This window comes from Gossypium hirsutum, chromosome D13, assembly GCF_007990345.1.
Source record: "Gossypium hirsutum isolate 1008001.06 chromosome D13, Gossypium_hirsutum_v2.1, whole genome shotgun sequence".
Lineage (NCBI taxonomy): Eukaryota > Viridiplantae > Streptophyta > Magnoliopsida > Malvales > Malvaceae > Gossypium > Gossypium hirsutum.
This window is the reverse complement of record NC_053449.1, coordinates 64,283,295-64,302,812: the sequence shown is the minus strand read 5'-3', so window position 1 is coordinate 64,302,812 and position 19,518 is coordinate 64,283,295. Positions and strand designations below refer to the sequence as shown.

The 19,518-nt window shown below is 32.8% G+C and overlaps 3 protein-coding genes and 1 pseudogene across 6 annotated transcripts; all 4 read right to left on the bottom strand.

The window, feature by feature from the left end:
- Window positions 1–948: 948 nt before the first annotated feature.
- Window positions 949–5,039, bottom strand: LOC107935429 (beta-galactosidase 15). Its single transcript, XM_016868070.2, has 17 exons — window positions 4,840–5,039; window positions 4,546–4,754; window positions 4,392–4,458; window positions 4,195–4,287; window positions 3,971–4,114; window positions 3,778–3,866; window positions 3,585–3,690; window positions 3,413–3,500; window positions 3,221–3,339; window positions 2,963–3,124; window positions 2,680–2,876; window positions 2,490–2,593; window positions 2,293–2,408; window positions 1,984–2,208; window positions 1,663–1,877; window positions 1,301–1,577; window positions 949–1,216 (listed from the first exon to the last, which is right to left on the bottom strand). The coding sequence occupies exons 1-17, from the start codon at window positions 4,999–5,001 to the stop codon at window positions 1,100–1,102; spliced, it is 2,490 nt and encodes an 829-aa protein (XP_016723559.2). The 5' UTR covers window positions 5,002–5,039; the 3' UTR covers window positions 949–1,099.
- Window positions 5,040–5,453: 414 nt separating this feature from the next.
- On the bottom strand, window positions 5,454–9,558 carry LOC107949280 (inter alpha-trypsin inhibitor, heavy chain 4-like; annotated as a pseudogene).
- A 1,262-nt stretch (window positions 9,559–10,820) lies between these two features.
- Window positions 10,821–14,545, bottom strand: LOC107935257 (kinesin-like protein KIN-12E). 4 transcript variants are annotated; one of them, XM_016867862.2, is made up of 7 exons: window positions 14,077–14,543; window positions 13,622–13,685; window positions 13,185–13,250; window positions 12,660–12,818; window positions 12,461–12,565; window positions 11,331–11,410; window positions 10,821–11,094 (listed from the first exon to the last, which is right to left on the bottom strand). In XM_016867862.2, coding segments are annotated over exons 1-7 (564 nt in total). In that variant the 5' UTR covers window positions 14,166–14,543; the 3' UTR covers window positions 10,821–11,093. The 4 variants fall into 4 exon arrangements, 2 of the variants coding, with proteins under 2 accessions (XP_016723351.2, XP_016723450.2); XR_005923227.1 differs by having other exon boundaries at window positions 10,897–11,094; window positions 11,331–11,607; window positions 14,077–14,545; XR_005923226.1 differs by lacking the exon at window positions 10,821–11,094 and adding an exon at window positions 11,486–11,607 and having other exon boundaries at window positions 11,328–11,410; window positions 14,077–14,544.
- Window positions 14,546–15,890: 1,345 nt separating this feature from the next.
- LOC107935526 (tubulin beta-8 chain-like) lies at window positions 15,891–19,260 on the bottom strand. Its single transcript, NM_001327391.2, has 3 exons — window positions 18,758–19,260; window positions 18,032–18,301; window positions 15,891–16,779 (listed from the first exon to the last, which is right to left on the bottom strand). The coding sequence occupies exons 1-3, from the start codon at window positions 19,149–19,151 to the stop codon at window positions 16,109–16,111; spliced, it is 1,335 nt and encodes a 444-aa protein (NP_001314320.1). The 5' UTR covers window positions 19,152–19,260; the 3' UTR covers window positions 15,891–16,108.
- Between the last annotated feature and the right edge of the window lie 258 nt (window positions 19,261–19,518).

The following is a 19,518-nucleotide window of genomic DNA, read 5'->3' as shown; positions in this document are numbered from 1 at the left end:
ACCATCATTATATATATCAGTGATATTCAGGTAATTAAAAGCATAGAAAGGAAGATGTGAGGTAAATAGGATGTCATATATGAATGAAACTGATACGGGGGGAGGAGACGAACGTACCTCTATTTCTTCATGATCATCAAATGCATCAATGGTGCTGTTTGCGAGAACAGTAGATACACCTTTGCTAAATAATTTATCCATCTGGACCTCGATAGAATCTGAAAGAACAGAAAAAATAATTTGTAAAATTAATGAAATATGGCGTAAACTTTTGTATATCCTTGCAATTTAAGGATTTAGCCTATGGTTCAGACTTATGCTCGTAGAATTTGAGAAATCGAAATAATTATTTGGCTTGAGTTAATTCAAATGTAAAATGACAATACAAACCTAAATCAAAAGTAGCACCGTATTCACCTCGGCCAATCATGACAAGCATGTAGGAAATAATGATTACAGAATGAACCTGAAACATTCTCATTTCCCACACAACAAGTTAACTAACAATTATGGTGCAAAGAACTAACCGAACAAGCTGGCATCGGTCAACAATAACGAGAACTAAATTCAGTGAACTTAAAAGGAAATCGAAATGAGACCCTAACACGTGAAAATTAACTATGCCAAAAGTATGGATGGACATAACACTCTTTGATTTGTCTATCGTTTTTGCATACAGTGACAAATGTTTCTCACGTTTTCGACAAACTCAACAATAACAAGAAAAATCATAAAAATTGAACCTCTAGTGTTTGATAGCATGTCAACAACCTATTAATGTCAACTTTTGCAACCTAAAAGCAAATAAATGTCTTTATTCATTGTTGTCAACGACCAAAAGTTTAGCTTATAATTTAGACAAAATTAATTTCATTTGGCCTTTCTAGAGTTTTTAGATTTAGTTTGTATATTAAATCTATAAGAGAATATTATCATGAAAGCAAAGAATAAATAAAAATATATATACTTTTATTATATTGATATAATTACAAAACCTAAGATGATTTCCTAAAATAACCAAAAAGAAAAACTTAACTAAATAATTAAAAAAATAAAACTAAAAAGACCTAAAATTATTGAAAAATCTAAAAAAAAGAATTTAAAAAGTAAAATCTTCACAAACGGCTTCCACGGCTAATTTTTTGACTTCACAAGAAGGTCTTCCAAATTTATCTTCAGTAATTTTGAAGGAGCACGATTCTTTACCCAAGCATTCCTGTTAAAATTTTCAAAATATATATCATTGGAAAAAATATATTTGAAGATATCAAAAAAATAAAATAAAATGAAAATAACTTACCTTTTCAAGAATTGATAAAGCATCCACTTCCGAATCAGATTCACTTTTGTCAAATGATCCACACACACCTTGTGGACTACCAAAACTAGCAAACTTAATCTTTGAAATTGGTCGATCTTGGCACGATAATTCCACTTCTTTTCCTTCGTGAGTATTTATGCAAACCGATCCGATTTCAACGGTTTGGAATTGTATACCGGAAGGATTACCACCAAATTCCTCAAACAATACCAAAGTGTTCTCACCGTCTTTAAGAAATGATCGAGGAACATGGTACCTATAAAACAATAAAATTATAATAATGAAAAAAATACTAACAATATAAAAATGTACATTAACATATGTAAAAAACATAGGGTTACCATCTTTGGGTAGGTTCACCGCACTTAGAGACACATTTACTATCACTGTATCTACCACGATAATCACAAGTCTCTGTCTTGCAAAGCTGCTTATCAGCTATATAAGATGGCCAATATCTACCAAGGCTATGACCATTCACCCAAGCCATGCCCTTTCCTAAACCTAGTAAATCCACAACAACTGGTTTATTCCCCAACGGAGCTTTGAATGTTGTCTACAATTTAAAAACAAAAAAAAAACAAAAACCAAACATAAATATTAATAAAATCAAACATTATATGTAACATTTATATGTAAGTAAATGTATTGGTTTTAATTACCTTGTACCAAGTGAAGTTCCTGTCAACCGAAATAGGGTCGGAGACCCATTTGGATGATGATTTTGAAGCACAATCTGTGTCGAAAAACTTGTTCGAAATCCCATTCAAACCAACTTTATATGTCCATTTATTTGATGACAAATCCTTGACGTCATTTTTGTTCAAAACTAACTCAATTGGTGATGTAATTCCAGCTCCAACCAGATCAAACATTGGACCATAGTTCTGCATTATTTTGATTCAAATTATATGTTAAAATTCTAGGTTTTTAATTTTTTTATTTGTTGCTATATATGTATATATATGTACCTTTAATCCTACAGTGACACTAAGTAATGATATCAAGTTTTTCCCGGGGGATGGCTTGATGTTCCTCTCAAAAACATATGTCACGTTGTTGTTACCATATTTTGACCATTGAGAACCTACGAAAACAAGTACATATATATTCAAATAAATATATTTTGAATTCAATATAATATATATAAAACATAGTTCATAATTACCGATATATTCTCCATTGAAAAAAGCATGAAGAACATGACCAGTATCATTGACACAAAGTGTCACTGTTCCATTTAACATGGGATCATCTTTTGCAACATCAATACTGTCCAAAAAATAAATTAATTAATTAATCAAAATATATATAATTTACATTAAATGAATTGAGTATAGTTGTGTTAAATAATTTACCTTGTCATATACCACAAATAATCACTAGCATCATTTGCCATATCCTTTTGATCAACAATCTTGTTAACGGAAACATCTCCCCTTCCTTGAACGGAAGTAGATTCGATCAACTCGGGTCGCCACATCCATTTCAAAGAACTCGGTTCATCTTCAGCTTTGTTCAATTTCTTAACCATCAATGAAGTTTGAGAAGAAACCTAGTTTTTTTTTAATATAAACCCATTAATAATCATAACATATTTATTATAATTATAATAACCCGAAACACAAAAATAGGATTTACCTTAGCGGTATTATATGCTTCCTCCCTACAATCTGGAAGGATACTAATAGACCATGCTGGAACAAAGTAATTAATGCCTCCGAAGTTGACATTTGCATCTATTTTGGTATTTGTATTGCTCAAAAAGCAACTTGATTTCTCCTTTGTTTGATAAATAGTAGCCTAAATCATATATATAATTAAGAATAATAATTAGAATAAAATGATAAATATTTATTATTTTATCAAATAAATTTATATATAAATTCATTTTATTACCATGACTAAATTGCTGAGTTTTTCATTTTTAACGTTTCCATTTGTAAGAATATACTCAATGGAATGTAAAACATCATGAAGCTGCTTCAAATGTCCCCATTTTGGTTGATTCAAATTTCCTAATAAAAATTAATAATTAATTAAAATAATTATAATTTATATATATATATATATTCAAAGGCATGAATTTACCATATTCATCGAGAGGTGCATTATAATCATATGTAGTGGTAATATATGGGCCACCAGAAGTTCTACCAAAATTGGTACCACCATGATACTAAAAAAATTGGAAAAACAAAGAGGTTAATTAATAAAATTAAATTATTAACTTTAAGAATTTAATTTCAAAAAAATCACTTGCCATGTAATAATTTTGTAGTGTACCACCCTTTTGGAAAAATCGAGCAACAGAGTAAGCAAGATCTTCTGCTGTTCTAAATGGGTCTGCACCACCCCAACTCTTAAACCTAAAGTTAAATAAAATAAAATTTAATATAAAGTTTATAATTAAAATTAAATTAAGAACAATTTTAAGAAGAAAAAGAAAAAGTCACCATCCAGTCCAATTTTCAGTCCACAATTTAGGGGTATTAGGGTCTTTTGGTTTGTATTCATCACAATACCAACCATTGCATGTCTCCAGCTACAATTATAATTAAACAAATCGAAATCAGAATTCAATTGTTATCACAAAAAAATGTATTTTTAAATAAAATAATATAGTAAAAAATAAATAAAATACAATACCATAGGCTTTGGTGGAGCAGCTTGTTGACACATGATCCACGGGACACCAATATCAAGAGAATCAGCCATTTGGGCACACCAATTAATATATGATTTCCCCTCATCTCCATATGGTTCCATAACATTTCCATATTCATTCTCAACCTATATATATACATTTAATTTTGATATTATTTAAATATATAATAAAAATAATAATAAAACATAAAAATTATCACATATACCTGAGCTAGAATGATATTTCCTCCTTGAGATGCAAATAGTTTCTCTTTTTTCACCATATCAACTATCAATGTTGTAAAGTTTTTCATTTCATTCTAAAAATAACAAAAATTAAACACATTATTTATATATAAAAGTAAACAAAAATAGAATAGAATTTTTATTTTTAAAAAAAGTTACTGAAAATCAAAAAAATTACCATAAAGACATCGTTCTTAGTACGGAGAGAAACTCCAGGCATGTTATGCAACCATACAGGAAAGCCTCTAATAAAAAATAAAAAAAACTAAAATCTAGTTAGATAATTTATTAAATATCACAACTAGTTAAAATTTGAAAATAAATTAATTTACCCATAATTCCACTCAGCACAGGTATACGGTCCAATTCGAAGAATTGCATATAAACCTTGGTCTTGAATCGTTTTAAGAAATCGAATAAGATCAAGATTTCCACTAAAATCATACAAACGACGAGCTGGCTCATGTGCATTCCAAAAAACATATGTTTCAACCGCATCCAATCCACCTTCTTTGGCTTTTCTTATAAGATCCGGCCACATCTAATAATAAAAAATTAATCTATCAATCATTCAAAATCAAATTATAAAAAAGAATATCCCGAATAATTCAATTGTAAATTATTACCTGAGCAGTACTTCTCGGATAATGAATCGAACCCGAAAGGATAATTCTATGATTTCCATCAATTATGATGGATCTTGAATCATGAGTGACATTAAGCGCATTCGAATGAAATAGGATGAAAGAAAAAATAAAAGCAGTAAATAAAAGATTGAATATATTCATTCTTCTTCTTATCCAGTAAAGCAAAAGAGAAAGTGTTATGAGTGAAAAATCAGAAGAGTATGACAATGAATTTATAAGGGTAGTAATTGAATTCATATCAAAGACTAGATTTTCAAAAGATATTTACTTTGATTTATTTACTATTTTAATTAGATTTATATAATTAGTGAAATCAAGAGGTTATCATTACATAGAGTTTTAATTCTATGTAACAACATTAATTATATATATTTTTAATTATAATTAATTGAGATTTTTGGATCTATATATTAAATTAAGGTTTCTTTTGTCATGATAATTCAATTTAAAATTTTAAATAAAAAAAATTAAGTGCCATTATATTTTGTGTGAAGTAGTATAAACGTATATAATTCTTTATACATTTTTTTTTGACAAATTCTTTATAAATTAATATTCATTTTAAAACAAATTTTGTATATACAAACAGGTTGTGGACGATGTTGTATGAACTATAAAATGGAGCAACCAGGTTCAAACAAAAACTCCAACTAATTCAGACAATATACTACAACTCAAAACTCTCGTAATGTGTTTATCAATCGTCTTGGTTAGGACAACATGATTCTGAGCAACAATGAAGGCAGCCGATGCATGCCAGGGCGGTGCATAGCTGTGTTAGCGTGGTGGCACATTGATTATTCATCTTCGAACAACACCGGATGCAGCCCATGCAACACCATCGATTACGTATCCCACCGAAGTAATTCGAGGTTGTCTTAATAAATATCTTGGCAACTTCGGGCAATTCTGGTTCTTGAGATCCAGGACGAATGTTTTCGGCAGTTGCAATCAGGTCACCGAAGCCAACTGAAAGTCTTTGAAGCAGTATCATTTCGGGCGGTTCGGATTCCACGGTTTTCTGTGGATCACCTTTCTTCTGGTATGCCGAAAACATTAACAGGGAATGAGAAAGCAGCCTTAGCAATGTTTGTAGAGAAAATATGAAAATAAACGATGAAACCCCGGCATACTCTGTTTAGAAAATATAGTGATATATACCAGGGTGTCGTATTATCGAGGCAAAAGCATACCTTCCAAGCTCCAAAATGTTTCAGGGCTTTGAGCATTTTATTTTTCTCGAGAAGGGTCATTCGGGTATACTCGGAGATGTTGCAAGTCTGTATGCTCAACTTTGCAACCTGCCAACAACAAAATCATTAGCATTAGCAACAGTTTTTTTACTACTAAGAAATGCGGAGATCCGAACGAGTGAAACAAATCGAACACATTCCCAATCACGCAGTCTAGTTTCTAGTTTAAGTGGCCACTGAGCAGTTAGTAAAGGGTATTTCCATAATAACTTTTCACATCGCTGGTAAATGATACGGCACAGTCACGATTCAACTATACCCCGGGCTATAATATTATCCATAACAACTTTTCACATTGCTAGTACTCGAATCATAGTGGTTGCAATCCAAAAGCATTCTCCCACCGATTTTGGATGAAAAAAAATGCTAGAATGTTTAGAGACGAACCTTCTCCTCGAGCAGTTTATTTTCTGAAAACCAAGCCTGAGTTGTTAGCAGCATCAATTTGCCGTCTTGCTAACACCTGTTAGAGAAAACAGGAAATTATGAAGTACTTCCATGCGCAAGTCATTCACGTATACAGGTAAAACATATATAAACTATCGATGAAAAGTGGCAGTTAGTATTGCAAAGCAATGATGATGTCAAACCCTAGCACTACAAACAACCAGGTGGAAGATAATAAACATTAAAGGGTCTTTAACGCATGACGCACCCACAAAGGAAGCTATATCGATAAAACCAGCTGACTAGTATGTGTCTTACGCTGTCAAGAGGTATATCCTTAGCCCTCCGTATCTTCAAGTCCATTGTAAAACTGCCCTCGTACCTCCCGTATATGGTCAATGGACTTTCAAGTGAAAGGTCAGGAATCCGTGAAGAGTACACCTGTCGCGGATATTGTAAAGAAACCCAAATTAGAAGAGAACCTAAATTGGAATGGCTGTTGCAAAAAAGTAACGAGTCCGAGCAATTAGGCATACATAATAACCATCATGACGTATATCAGTGATATTCAGGTAAATAAAACATAGAAAGGCAAATATGAGGTAAATAGGATGCCGTATATGAATGAAACTGATACAGGGGGGACGAACGTACCTCTATTTCTTCACAATCATCAAATGCATCAATGGTGATGTTTGCGTGAACAGTAGATAAACCTTTGCTAAATAATTTATTCATCTGAACCTTAATAGAATCTGAAAGAACAAAAAAAATAATTAGTAAGATTAATGAAATATGACGAGAACTTTTGCAGATTCTTACAATTTAAGGATTTAGCCTATGGTCCAGATTTATGCTCGTAGAATTTAAGAATTCCAAATATTTATTTGGCTTGAAGTTCAAATGTAAAATGTCAAAGTGCATACAGACCTAAATCGAAAGTAGCACCATATTCCCCCTGGCCAATCATGGCAAGCATGCGCAGGAAATAATGATTACAGAATGAACCTGAAACATTCCCATTTCCTACGCAACTAGTTAACTAACAATTACGGTGCAAAGAACTAACCGAACAAGCTGGCGTCGGTCAACAACAATGAGAACTAAATTCAGTGAACTTAAAGGAAATCGAAAGGAGGCCCTAACACTTGAAAATGACCTATGCCGAAAGTATGGATGGATGGACATAACACTCCTTGATTTGTCAAACGCTTTTGCATCCAGTGACAAATGTTTCTCTCATCTTCGACAGACCCATCAGTAACAAGAAAAGTCATAGGAATTGAACCTCGAGTGTTTGATAGCATGTCAGCCGCCTGACAGAAATAAATAACACGCTATTGATCGTGAGAAAGGAATACTAACCAGATTCTAATTTCTCCAACCATTTCAGAAAACACGAGAAGTTAAACGAAAAAACAAAGGCGGCTACTAACCTTTTCCAGTGGAATAAACAAATTTGTACTGCCCCCCACGGTATATTTCATACTAATCCAAGCAGTGGCCCTTTCAATCACGTCCTTCGAAGCCAACTCCATGGATGTTGAAAATTGAAAAGCCTCATTACTAAAAGCTATAATGTTAAACGAATCTTCTGGACTGAGCTTAGAAAGGGCTGCAGATATTGCACTCTTGGTACTCTCGAGTGGTCTCCCTTGCATGCTTTCACTTATATCAACAACAAATACTTCCTTTTTGAACACCTATCAAATTTGAAAAAGGATAAGGATTATATACCGGAAAGAACAAGCGAGCAGGTCAAACACATGCTACACCCACCTTCCTATTCTGCTCACTTCCAGGGAAAAGATAAATACAGAACATATCCCTTTGGTCGTAATCATATAGAGACTGCAAAAGTATGCCTCCAAATATGTTACCGGAAGAAACCTATTAAAAGAAGTAGACAATATACGATTATCAATATCTCGATGATAACAAGTTGAGATATTCCTCATGAAAATATCAGGAAATGGTCATAGCTGCTGATTCGTACACTATATGAGAAGCGGAAGTCAGTATTCGACCATTTGAAAATTTCAGCTTCATATAAGAAACTGAACTTCCCTTCATGGCCTCTTATTTCCTGCGAAATACGAAGCAGATCATATATTGCTTCATAAGCCAAAAAAGAAAAAACACGAGCACAATGATTCAAAATCCAAATATGCAACCTTCAAAGGATGACTAGTTGCCTTGCACAAGATTCCATTTGCTACACTAGAGTTCACATTCAATTCTATCTTTTCCTTCTTCGAAATTTTCTTTATAGCAGGGGTAACATACTCCGGAAAACAAAACGGTACAGTCAACGAAAACCGGCCCGCCTTATACGACAACATCTGAGACCAACGAATCTTAATCGAAATATTAGTACCACCATCGATCTGAGAATATAAAACCAAAAAAAAAAAAAAAGACATTCATCAGAAGCAAAACAGCAGGGAGTTGATTCGTTACGACTTGGAAGCATCGGTATCACCTGCGGTATCGTTGAAGTAAATATATGAGGCTTCAAAAATCCTCCATCTTCCGGTCTTGCTATCTTTCCAATGCCCTTACTTTCTTGTTCTCCAATCAGTTCAGTAACATAAGATTTTGTAGGAAGATCAACTTCAACACCTAGAATTGAACCCTGTTAGCCAAATATAATATATTATTTACTTGATAACATTAAATAAACACAATTCCAAACACTAAAATCAAGTTAACCCAAACAGTGAACTCAATAATATTTCTCTTTTGTAGCATAAAGATTCCATTTTTAAGTCAACAAAATGAAATGAACAAAATTTTCATAATCAAACAGCAAATAGAGCTTCATGAGCTGAAAAAAGAAAGAAAGAGAACTGTAAGCCAAGAAAAACACAAAAAAGAGATAAAAATTTGTCCATTTTTCCATTAATAAATGGAGGGAACTAACCTGGTTACCCATAGGGACAGCAATAAGACAATCACAAGAACGGCTACCCATAACGCAATGAATCCTCCACGTACCTGAAACTACAATAATAGCAGTATTCACGTAACAATCCACGTTTAAATTGATACCCATCATCCATGACACAATGCGATTGCAAAATGAACACAAAAACATGTCAAAATCTAAATAAAAGAAATACATCCAAAGTCATATAAATATAATATTTTAAAATGATTATAAATTTTAGAGGTGAGCTTAGTTTAGTTCAATCGGGCTAGATTTGTTAAATTTTTTCAACTGTTTTTCGTACTCACATTGTGTAGATTTCTAACTTTTACAAAATATTAAAAATTACTAGTTTTCTTTTATCTTATTTAGAATATTTATTTTTACATTGTTGGAACAATGGTAAGGCACATTTCATTCCCAAGAGAGACCTAGATTTGAACTTTGGAGACGATATTATTAAGAGGAATAAACATAAGTTCTGAACATGAATTATAAAATGGATATGAAAATATAAAACATATTTATTCTTACTTCTTTAAATAGAAAGGTAAACAAGCTTTAGGGCTAGTTCTTCATTGCTTTTGAGAAGTGCTTTTGAGAAGTGCTTTTCAAAAGTGATTTTCAGAAGTGCTTTTGAGAAATTTGAGTGTTTGGAATTGCTGTCAAAAAGTGCTTTTGAAGAATAAAATGTCCATTTTAGACATGAGATTATAATGTAACAAATATGTATTTAAATAATGTTCAAATTAGTTAATATTATGATATTTTAGCAAAAATATAAAAAATAATTTATTATAACTTATTGTTAATATTTTAATATATAATATTAATTTTAAATATTTCTAAGTAATTAATATTAATTATTTATAAAATTTAATTAGAATATATAAAATATATTTAAATATTTAAATATAAAAATTAAAAATTTGTAATTAGATATTGACACGATTGTATTATTATAAAAATTATTTTTATTTTTAATTAATTAAACACCTATCAATTTCGTTCCAACTGTCATTGTATTGTAATATTATAATGTTTTTGTTCTAATATATGACAATGCACATTGTTTGTCATATTTTTGTTCTGATTTAATGCACACTACTATTTTAGTGTAATGTTTGCCAATAATTGTTTCAAAATGGTATGAACTTTGGACCAAAAGAAAAAAAAGTTATATAAATAACAATTCAATAGAAAGCCGACAAAATTAATTGAAGTTGGTTTGATTCGATTAATTATTTTAACTGAAAAAAGCTCAATTCAACTAACGGTTTAGTTAATTATAGTTCAATTAACAATGGATCGAACTAACTATTTCATCACCCCTTAGATTAAATGTTTGAGAATATAAAACAAAATACTTAGAATTATAAAAGCAAACATAGTTTCAATTGAACAGTTTAGCGTGTATTGCATTTCATTTAAAGGTTCAACTAAAATCTTTAAACAAAATCAGACCTATAGTAATAAAACTAGTACATACCATGATGTAAAAAAGTACAAGAGAAACAGAAGAGCAAATTTCAGTCCACTCAGATGTTGAACATATTTTGGAAATGTATAAGCAATGTCTGCAACCATACCAGCAAGCATCTCCATTTTGAACCAGACCATCTAACAGGATCCATCTCACTAATTCCAGTTACAACTCCTGTGTATCTGCAAAATGAAAACTTGAATTAAGGCCTTGATCGCTTGGTAGAGTAGGTCTTTCGTCCCTTCTTTAGGCTAAATATAGGACCAATGGTAATTTAAATGTTTTCTCCGCATGAAAAAGGATGTCCCAATACGGTACAGTGCGATTCAGGCTTTAATTAAATGAGGAAACAAGTGAAAAATGCAACCCAAAATCACCCACTTAAAAACCAAGTTGCATCTACAAGCACTAAATTTACCATTCAAACCAGGAGCATAATCCCACGTTTGTAGTAAGCAGGACTCTTTGCGGCTCTCCACTCAGCCGTCCCCATACCATCTGTTACATGAAATAAATAAAGTCCACAAAAATTTAATAGACCAATAAAATTTCATTCCAATTCAAATTGCTCACAATGATTATTCTCGCAGACCAAAATTGCAGGCAGATCCCAAAGTGCAGAGATGTTCAAATCCTCAAACAACTGCCCTTTGATTAGCAGCCCCATCACCATATAAAGCAAAGAATACGACACTCTAGGGGCAAGCAGTGGTAATCAAGAGCATGCAAGCATTAAAAGAAATAAGAATATAACCAATAATATCAGCAAAAACTGAATCATCAAGACAGAGGGGAAAGACAATTTTCTATATCTTCATCTACAAATTGTACCACTATAAAATCTGATTTCAAGGTCAAGCTTCTTGTTTTCTAGATCAGTTCCTAAAAGAAGTGTACAAATCGGAAAAAATTCTTCAAAGAATGACACCTACGAGTCAACTATACTAAAATAGCATTACATATATCATAACAATGTCCAGCAAAGACAATAAATTGATTACCTTTAAACCAATAAGCTAATAAACAATAAATTGAGGCATTACTGTTGCTCAAAATGAATCATGAGAGTGACTATGCACGAAAAAACACCAAGGTAATAACATTAGCTTAAAAAACCCAACAAAGACAGCACAAAGTAAACAAAATTTACTTCTAGTTTTACGTAATACTCTAGAGTTCAAATCTCACGGAAGCCCTTTATATACTAAAATTTTAAGCATGTCATATTCCTTAAGATTTAAGAACCAAACCTCAAAAAATATTAACTTTGGATCTCTTCTCTTTATTTTGCCTATCAAAAGTCCAACACAAAGTGACAAATTTTACTTCTAATAACTTATCACATTACGCAATACTCCAGAGTTAGATGCCAAGAACAAATCTCACAGAATTCCTTTATAATTTATATTATTAAAATTTTAAGCATGTCCTATTCCTTAAGTTAACTCCCAAACTTTCAAAAATTATTATTAACTTAAACTTTGCGGCCCCAAAGACTGAAACATATAAAATAAAGAAAAGGTACTTCTTTCAAGGCATAGGACATACCAACTGCATAGCTGCCTGGTTTTCAGCAGTCAGTGCTTGTAAAGCGGCTTCTTTCTCCCTTTCCCTCTTGAAGGCCCCAACAAGAGCAACTTCATAATCTTTTTTCTGGATTACAAAATCATAATAGGCATAAAAAGAAAATAGTTTAACAACAGCTCTAGGTTGTGTGTTTCCTCAACAAAGCAAGATTTTTGCATACCTGAGACATCGTTTTATCAGATGAAAGTGGACTGAATGATCCAGGAGGGCATTCCCATTTAAAGGGCCCAGGTGATGCTGGAATGCTTGATGCCAAGTTATCATTATCCAGATTTTCACTTTTGCCATTAACAAAAGCTCGTAGATGAGATACTTCTTTCTGAAAAACAGAATTTTGGATAATAAGGATAACTAGAAACCTGAAAGAATATGAGAACCATGCAAATGAAATAAATAAAATGAATCATTTAAACTTTGGCATGACTTCAGCTCACAAAAATAGAAGATTTTGCTTGCTGCTTGAAAATTTGTAAATTAACATTTATTATTTCTACCTTTATTTTTCAGTTAAGATAAAGCAAAACATAATACAATTACTGCTTGCTCAATAGAAAGGAGATTCAGCAGAGAAGTATAGTGAAACTCATATTGATAAATAGAAACTTAGCAAACCGCCTACTATTACAGTATTACAATAACTTTAAAGGTACTTTCAAATATGATCGTAAGTTTAACAATATTATACCTTCAGCTGTTGAATTTGCAGTCTCATAGCAACAACATCTCCAGATGCATCTTTATTTACCACTGCCTACAATACATTAGTTCAAATCTTTCAATAAATATGACATCCAAAATTTAAAAACTATATACATTAACTAGAATTTGACTAACTGATTAAGAGGTTAAAAGAAATAAAAATTTTTTAACAAAAAGTTGTATTTTTAAATATATATACATGAAAAAAACTTGGTATCACTCTACCTTTTTAACTAAATGGGTTCCACAACACAAAACTCTTATTATTAGTATACAAGTATAGATTATGTAGTCTAAACAGGCTCAAAGGCTAGCATCGGTTCCCGTTGGGAACAGAAAATGAAACAGAGGATTTCAGGAAACCACATGAGTGACGAGTAAGCCATGCATTGAATTAAAAGTAGCTAAGCAAAGATCTCATACATTGTTCTTAATAAATTTAACCAGCTGTGCAAACTTCAATGTACTTAGTGTCTCCAATGAACAACTGCAGAAAATGCCCAAAAGTTCGAACTTGAACAGTTCCAATGAAACCAAATTAATTTTGAAAACAATTTATAACCATGAAAAGTCTCTATATCCTTTGTTTTTCTTTTATCGGTTCTTCACCACATAGTAAATAGGCTCACTCTCATATAAGAATCAAACAAACAATTTACACCACAGTTCCAAATCTCAATCAAATAGAGACTAAAGGAAGAATTAACTAAAAGAAACCACAAAACCAATATGAAGAAACTTTTTAACAGATGAAAGTGGAAGAGTAGCAAAGCAAATCCAGAATATAGGTTTGATCAGATAATACAATTCGAAATTAATGAAAGACCCAGAAAATCTAATCAAATGGGAAGTAATAGGAGGAGTAAAAAAAAAGAAACCTTTCGGCAGTGGCGAGATTGGTGGGCACATCGTCGGTGCAAGCGAATTGCAATGCTGAAACAACTACTTGCCTGTTTCCCTTCTCCATTTCTTTTATCTTGATTCTCAATCCCCAAACCACAGCCGCCGAGTAGAGTAAAGCAAAGCAGTAATCCAGAATTTTCAGGGAAAATTCTAATCGAAAGCAGTAAGCCAAAATTTTGAAAGTGAAAATGTGAAAAAATGGGTATAGAGCTCCTCCAAAGAACCAGAGAAAAGAAACTTTTTGGGGGAGAAGGCAGGTTAAAATGGGAAATTATCAGCCAAACGGACTTTTGGCTGAAGAAATGGAGAAATTTTTAACTTTTCCATCAGCCAAAAAGCACTTCTCAGATGGTGGAAAATTTTTTGAAACGATGGCCGTTCTTCTTTGCTTTTAAGAGAAAAGCCCTTTTTGTTGCAAAAAGCAGAGGAGAACGGGGCCTTAGTATGCTTGAATTGACAAACTCGTGTATTGGTAATAGTATGTATGCCAATGGAGTTAAGATTTTAATTTAAATAAAAAATAATTTTTAATTTAGTTTAAGTATATATTTTATAAAACTACAAATATTATAATAATAGTTTAGGTATGGAATATGATATTATAAAACTACAAGTATATATTTCAGTGTAAGTGTTACATTGGTTACTTTATGAAAATAGTGGTATGGAATATGATATTATCCTTTGTTTAAAATACTTCAATTCAAATGGATTTCTCGATTTCTAAGCCAAACCTATAAATCTCGACCGTCAAAGCCATCAAGGTTTCATATGCACTTAAAACTGGGGCCAAACTCCATTCCCTGTGCTGTCCGCCATGTCTTTGCTATATTTTGCTTATTTTCATGGCTTAGAGCAATGGCTGATGTAATGAGGCTAGAGGAGGCGAAAGGGGTAAATGGCTACAAGGTTCCAGGCGATGTTGGAGCCAGCGGCGCAGGGGGGAGAGCTGACGGCTACGAATGTGGTGGTGGGTCAAAGAATAAAGTGAAGGTGAAGAGTTAGTTGACGTTTTGACTGTCCCGTCTACTACTTATTATGTGGCGGCGGAGTCGGCAGAGGAAGTAAAAAATAAAAAAAATGCATAAAACCGCCGTTGTCGAGGATACCCGGGTCGCCCGCGTGACCTGTCGGGAATACTCGCCACTATACTAGAAAAAGTTTTATTAATAATCGGGTTTAAATATATATATAAATTTTTGTTTATGTTTAGAGAAGGGTTATTATATAATTTGGTATTTGAATTTAGATTCAATATTTTATTTGACTTCGGCATTCAAATTAGTACCTGAGTTTTTTCGGTTTAATACTCAAGATTTTTTTCTAAATTAAGCACTTAAGTCTGGCTTCAATGTTTAAATTGGTATTTTCGTTTTCATTTTCTCTCAATTAAGTACCTATGTTATTTTTAGTAGAACACACGTGTCAATTTTTCATTTAACCATATTATGTCGCTTGCTCTAAGTACTATATTAAATATTGAAATCAAATTGATATACCAAAATAAAGAGAAAGAAAAAACCAGATACCAAATGGCATATTAAACTTTTAGAGAATTGTTGCTTTCACTAGATCTTGCTATTAGTGCTTAAATTGTGGCCTACATACTCTTATCTAACCGTAACCAAGGTTGTTTGAACCGAATAGAATTTGTTCAACTTGACAAAAAATCGATTGAATCAAGTGATTGAACCAAAATTTTAATATTTTTAATATTTTAATAACTTAATTAATCGAACCGATTAAACCCATCAACTCAATGAAAACCTTGACTGTAACACTATTAATATAAATGCAAAACAGCACAAGAATTTGTAAGTACTTTGATTTCTTAAATCTGTTTTTCAAAGGCTTTTGAACAATAATACAATCCCTTTTGCTTCATATTGAAACTGGCCATTACCATGAAACTCCATACACATCAAAATAACTAATTTCTTTCGCAATAATTAATTAAAAAAAACAGAAACTGGAAATTATATTTAATAAGTTCAAATATTAATTTTCTCATTCATATTCAGCTCCTTCTTCTTCATACTCTTCTTCTTCATCAACTGTTGCATCTTGATACTGTTGATACTCTGATACCAAATCATTCATATTACTCTCTGCTTCGGTAAATTCCATTTCATCCATGCCTTCCCCTGTATACCAATGCAAGAAAGCCTTCCTTCGAAACATAGCTGTAAATTGTTCGCTCACGCGCCTAAACATCTCTTGTATTGACGTTGAGTTCCCGATGAATGTCGATGCCATCTTGAGACCGGTTGGTGGGATGTCACACACGGTTGATTTCACGTTGTTGGGAATCCATTCAACAAAGTAGGATGAGTTCTTGTTTTGAACGTTTAGCATTTGTTCATCTACTTCCTTGGTGCTCATTTTACCACGGAACATAGCTGATGCGGTTAAGTACCGGCCGTGTCGAGGATCGGCTGCGCACATCATGTTCTTTGCGTCCCACATTTGTTGAGTGAGTTCGGGGACAGTTAGAGCTTGGTATTGTTGGGAGCCTCTTGAAGTGAGTGGAGCAAAACCGACCATGAAGAAGTGAAGACGAGGGAATGGGATGAGATTTACGGCGAGTTTTCGAAGATCGGAGTTGAGTTGGCCAGGGAAACGTAAGCAGCAAGTAACTCCAGACATTGTTGCAGATATTAGATGATTCAGATCACCAACTGCAAATAGATAAAAAAGAATATCACAATGATGGAAAAGACACTATTAATGCCTACAATCATATTGGAAAATTATGAAGACCCAAACCCGCGATTTTTAAGACAAAACCGTGAGACTTCCGAATCAAAGCAAGACAAACATTGCACGATAATTCACAAAGGTGGTTTTACAAATTACACCAAACAAAAGGTTTCTTTCCCAAACCAATTAACAGATTGCAAAAGGTTTCTTAGTTCAAACTAACTCGATTTTAGCCTTTTGGAAACTATTTTCTTTTATAAACCGGTTCATATAGCAAAAGCCATAACCCGGCACAATGATCATTTCTAAAAGTTCGAAATAAAGGAAATTGTAATGCTTCCAATCTCATATAAAAAATTTGTGAGGATCTGCTACGATTCAATGTATGTAGAGACTCAAACCGACATTCATTTTAAGAAAAGAAAAACTGTGAAACTTTTTGAGATTAAAACAGGCTAATACCGCGCAAAATAGTCAAAAAAGATATTTTGACAGATTACTCCAAACAACAAAGGGCTTCTTCCCCTACCAACCATTTTATATAGCAATAGCCACAACAGCATGCAATTATAATGCCTCCAATCTCATATTGGAGAATTGTGAGAATCTTCTATGAAATTATAATATATTAGGTATGAAACCTGTTATTGTAGATAAAAATGAGACTTTCGGATCAAGAAATGGCAATACCTCACACGATAGTCCACGAGGGTTTTATTTACAAATTAAAGAAACAACAGGCTTCATTCCTATACCAACTAACATGCTGAATCCTAGCTACTACGTGGAGGGATGGAAGGAGGGAGTAGAAAAGTGGAAAGAAAATAAATTTTGAGTGTGTTTGGTAAGGAAGAAAATAGGAGGGATGATTATTTTCCATCCTAAATGTATAAAAATCAATCCTTCCAATTTGGAATTATTAGAGGATAGAAAATGAGAGAGAAGTGTATGTTAGTTAAAAAATATGCATTTTTCAAATGTTTTATGTTCTTTCTTTTCATTTTTCAGCTCTAACAAGCAATGAATGGAAAGAAAATTACTTTTTCTTTCCATTTTTCCATCCTTCTAGTTTTCAACCCTTTCAATTTTCCACCCTTCCAAATTTTTTTCCACTCTACAAAGCAAAGCCTTAGCAATGGTGTATCAAAGTTTAAATCAGCAATCCAATGCAAAACCAATGATTCCTATTGATACAAAAAACAAAGTATATAAGTCAATGGGAATACTTACAGCTGGGATTGGAGAGCTTAAGTGTACGGAAACAAATGTCATACAAGGCTTCATTGTCAAGAACCATACACTCATCAGCATTTTCAACCAGTTGATGAACAGATAATGTAGCATTGTAAGGCTCCACAACCGTATCAGAGACCTTAGGAGATGGGAAAACTGAGAAAGTTAACATCATCCGATCTGGGTATTCTTCCCTTATCTTCGAAATCAAAAGTGTTCCCATTCCAGATCCAGTTCCACCTCCCAATGAATGACAAACCTGAAATCCTAATGATAAGGAAAGAAACAAACAATAATCAAACAGCGCTTAAAACAAGCTTTTCTTAGATCAATAGGTTCTTCTTCATAAGCAATATTTTATTTGGGAATTTATGAGCAAGAACATAAACAACAGGAGATCAACATAAATTTTTATGTGCTCGACCCTTCTAGCCCTCATTTACGATTCCAAGGCTACAACACAAATAAAGCTACAAGCCTTCATAAAAATTTCCTACAAAGATTAGATATTTCCTCTTCTTCTTAATCCTACAAGGAAACTGTACTCTAATTATTACTTGATCGCCAAGAAACCTTATGTTGAGAGTTTTATACTAAAAAAAACAACTAATTTATTAATAAACCTTATTACCAAACAATCTCCGGTCAATAGAATTATATTAAAATCTCAATTGAATATTACCAAATAGAATTTATGTGACAAAATCTAACAATCTTACGTACCTTGAAGACAATCGCAATTTTCAGCTTCTTTCCGTACAACATCAAGAACAGAATCAATCAACTCAGCACCTTCAGTATAATGCCCTTTAGCCCAGTTATTACCGGCGCCGGACTGACCAAACACGAAGTTGTCCGGTCTGAAAATCTGACCAACCGGACCAGATCTAATGCTATCCATGGTCCCAGGCTCAAGATCCATAAGAACAGCACGAGGAACGAACCTACCACAACTGGATTCATTGTAGTAAACATTGATCCTCTCGAGTTGAAGATCCAAATCTCCATTGTAACGCCCCGTTGGATCTATGCCGTGTTCCGCACATATAACTTCCCAGAACTTGGCGCCGATTTGGTTGCCGCATTGGCCGCCTTGAATATGAAGGATTTCACGCATTTTGCTTTGGTGACTGAGAGGGATTGTTTGAGGTTGAAGATGGGATGATTTAGGGTTTGCATTATTAGGGAAGGGTTTTATAGTGGGATTCAAATGGAATTAGCTAAGCTGTTCTTTGCTGTATTTTGTTATTATTATATGTTATATATAATGGCTTTGCTGGCGGGTTACCACTGGTTTTGTAACGGCTAGGTAAGAGAAAAATGTAGGTGAAATTCACTATGAGGTCCCTCTATTGTAGGAATTTTATTAAATTAGTCTCTCTATTATTAAATTAAGGGTAAACTACATTAGTAGTCACCCAACTATGATTTTTTTATTTATTTTCTGGTCATCTAACTATGAAAAGTTACAAAATGGTCACCTA

Bases quoted from the DNA above. Each gene is read 5' to 3' on its own strand.
- LOC107935429 (XM_016868070.2), bottom strand. From the start codon at position 5,001: ATGAATATATTCAATCTTTTATTTACTGCTTTTATTTTTTCTTTCATC. The intron at 3,691-3,777 runs GTGACTTTTTCT...ATTTAACTTTAG, and splicing joins ACTGAAAATTGGACTGGATG to GTTTAAGAGTTGGGGTGGTG. The intron at 2,594-2,679 runs GTAAATTATTTA...TTTTTTGGACAG, and splicing joins TATTTGTGGTATATGACAAG to TATTGATGTTGCAAAAGATG.
- LOC107935257 (XM_016867862.2), bottom strand. From the start codon at position 14,165: ATGGAGAAGGGAAACAGGCAAGTAGTTGTTTCAGCATTGCAATTCGCT. The intron at 12,819-13,184 runs GTATAATATTGT...TCTGTTTTTCAG, and splicing joins TGCAAATTCAACAGCTGAAG to AAAGAAGTATCTCATCTACG. The intron at 12,566-12,659 runs GTATGCAAAAAT...TTTGTAATCCAG, and splicing joins CTGATAAAACGATGTCTCAG to AAAAAAGATTATGAAGTTGC.
- LOC107935526 (NM_001327391.2), bottom strand. From the start codon at position 19,151: ATGCGTGAAATCCTTCATATTCAAGGCGGCCAATGCGGCAACCAAATC. The intron at 18,302-18,757 runs GTACGTAAGATT...CCTTATCATTAG, and splicing joins AAATTGCGATTGTCTTCAAG to GATTTCAGGTTTGTCATTCA. The intron at 16,780-18,031 runs GTAAGTATTCCC...ATCTATTTGCAG, and splicing joins TAAGCTCTCCAATCCCAGCT to TTGGTGATCTGAATCATCTA.